At 65.4% G+C, this 2,578-nt stretch overlaps 1 protein-coding gene across 1 annotated transcript in view; it reads left to right on the top strand.

Moving 5' to 3' along the window:
* The window catches only part of ABI3 (ABI family member 3), a 5,583-nt gene that overhangs the window by 1,200 nt on the left and 1,805 nt on the right, over nt 1-2,578 (top strand). Inside the window, exons 3-5 of the mRNA XM_017740500.1 lie at nt 6-136; nt 1,109-1,276; nt 1,928-2,573. Coding sequence (XP_017595989.1) covers nt 6-136; nt 1,109-1,276; nt 1,928-2,573 — 945 coding nt within the window. The remainder of the gene's footprint in view (nt 1-5; nt 137-1,108; nt 1,277-1,927; nt 2,574-2,578) is intronic.

The raw sequence follows: 2,578 nt of genomic DNA, 5'->3' as shown, positions 1-2,578 counted from the left end.
GGCAGCCGAGCCCGCGGGGAGGTCGGAGCTGGAGCAGCTGCGGCAGCGCGACATCCCCGAGGGCCAGCAGCTGCTGCGCGACCAGCACGACAACCTGCACAGGGTGGCCGAGTACTGCCACAGCAACTACCTGCAGGTCAGGGCACGGACAGGGCCGGCTGAGGGGCTGGGCTGGGCTGGGGGCGATGCCCGGGGCAGCCCTGCGGGGTGGTCCCGAGGGGTGGCTGGCGAAGGCTCTGCCCTCGGAGCTGGGAATCCCCGCTGGCTCCCAGCCCGGCTTCCCGTGCCGCCCTCTGCTGCGTTTTCCTCGTGCCTTGGGTTCTCCTCTTGCTCCACAGCAGCTCTCAGGGCGGGTTTGGGATGGAGGGAGGGTTCCCCAGGGGTTTGGTGCCTCTGGAGGAGCCTTGGGAGAGGGCCAGGGCCAGCAGCGTGTCCTGGGCTGTCACAGGGGCTGGGAGGTGCCACCTGGCAGGGCCTGCACGTGCAGGGCAAGTGTGAAGCTCTGCTGGCACATCCCTTCTCCTCCTCCTCCTCATCCTCCTCATCCTCGTCCTCCTCATCCTCCTCGTTCTCCTCGTCCTCCCTGCCTGGCTCCGCTGTGGGACAGGGGGCAGGAGCTTTGGAGATGAGATACGAAGGAAAACACTTGTTGTGGCCCTCCCTGCTGGGGAGGGGTCCCCGTGTGCTTCACCAAGGCCGTGGCCGTGGCCTTGCTGGCTCCAGCCAGCCCCGAGGCCCCCGAGGGCCTGGACCCCCTGGGGCAGAACCGAAGGGGAAATGCACTGAGCTATTTCAAGAGCTGAGACAGCATCCCCAGCACAGCTGGTGCCACGGCCAGGTGGCACGTGGCCTTCTGCTGGCATGGCCAGCTGTCCGCAGGGGTGGCTGGAGGCTGAGCTGGGCACTCGCTGACCTCCGTAACCTTCCAGAACATCAGCACCCGGGGAGGAATCCGGTGAATCCCCAGCGCTGGGATTCTCCCGCCCGCCGGGTGCCGGTGTGCTGGGCCCAGGGGAAGTCTGAGGCATTTGGAAAGCAGAAGGAAACATCTCCGGTGGCCGTGCCAGGCGGGGAGGGCTCATCCCACAGCTGGGTTTGTCCCCTGCAGGCCAGTGACAAGAGGAAGGCGCTGGAGGAGACGATGGCTCTGAGCACGCAGTCCCTGGCCAGTGTCACCTACCAGGTCAGCAGCCTGGCCACCGCCTTCCTGCGCCTGCTGGACCTGCAGGCGGCTCAGCTGCGCCAGGTGGAGGCCGACGTCGCCTGCGTGGCACAGGTGGGACCGTCCTCCGTGGGGTGGGCTCTGGGAAAAGGGGTTTGGGCAGCTCCAAGGGGTTGGAGACCCTCGCCGTGCAGTGGGAATGCAGAACCCTCTCCTGGCACGGGGTTGGGGGTTCCCCAGCGCATCAGGAATTGGTCTCTGGGGTGTTTCCTCCTCACACACCCAAATCCCAGCGGAGGGAACTGCCCAGGAAACTTCACAGTGGGAGCTCAGAGCATTGGCCTGGCTGCCACACTGTCCCCTTGCTGCTGCCTGGCCTCGTCCTCCCACAGCTTGGCCACACTGCTGCAGAGTCCCGCGGCCACCCGGCCTCATCCTGGAGCCTGCTCAGCCACAGGAGGGGACAGAACCCTGGGTCACGCTGGAAGCAGCAGGAAAGCAGCTCAGGGGGCTTAGGAGCCTCTCACATCCCCCCTCCCAGTGCCATTTCCCCCATTCCCTGCCTTAGGAAGGTCAGATCCTCTGTGGTGGCATCAAGGACGTGAGGGCTGTGATGGGGCACAACAGGATCTGCCCTTTGCCAGTCCTGATCCTCTCCTCCACCCCTTCTGTTACGGGCAGGGAGGGATGGTGGGGCCTGGAGGGGCTGCAGGAGGTGGAGGGAGAGCCTGGGATGGGAGCTCAGGGACAGTGTCCCCTCCGCAGAGGGTGGACATCCACAAGGAGAAGGTGTCCCGCCGGGAGATCGGCTCGCTGACCATCAGCAAGAGGTTCCCAACCTACCAGAAGATCGTGGCCCCCCCAAACCCCCCTGTCCTGGAGCCCTATTACAGGAAACCCCTCAACTTCAGCGTCCTGGACGACATCGGCCACGGGATCAAGGTGAGGCCGGGCCAGGAGGGGGTCCCACAGTGGGCTTGGGTGGGGTTTTTCAGTCCCCAGTGTCCCCAGCGCTGCCCCGAGGGGTGCACAGGTGTCTCAGACCTCTCCTCGATGGAGAATTGGGGTCCGTGCCCTGCAGCCCACTCAGCTTTGGGGGCCTTGCACCCCACAGATCCTTTCCCACTCCAGAAAACCCCCACGGGAGGGGTTTTGGAGGCCTTGCAGCCCCATGGAGCTTTTCCCACTCTGAAAGGTGCCCATGGAAGGGTTTTTTGGAGGCCTCTCAGCCCCACAGAACCTTCCCCAATCCGGAAAACCCCCACAGAACCTTCCCCACTCTGGAAAACCCCCACAAAAGGGTTTTTTGGAGGCCTCTCAGCCCCACAGAACCTTCCCCACTCCGGAAGGCACCCACAGGAGGGTTCAGAGGCCCCGGCGGCCCGGGGGGAAGTGGTGGCGCGGCGGCCGCGGTTC

This window comes from Corvus brachyrhynchos, unplaced genomic scaffold (assembly GCF_000691975.1).
Source record: "Corvus brachyrhynchos isolate BGI_N302 unplaced genomic scaffold, ASM69197v1 scaffold47, whole genome shotgun sequence".
NCBI classification, from domain to species: Eukaryota; Metazoa; Chordata; class Aves; order Passeriformes; family Corvidae; genus Corvus; species Corvus brachyrhynchos.
The sequence above is the reverse complement of the archived record's forward strand: the minus strand, read 5'-3'. Positions and strand labels throughout refer to the sequence as shown.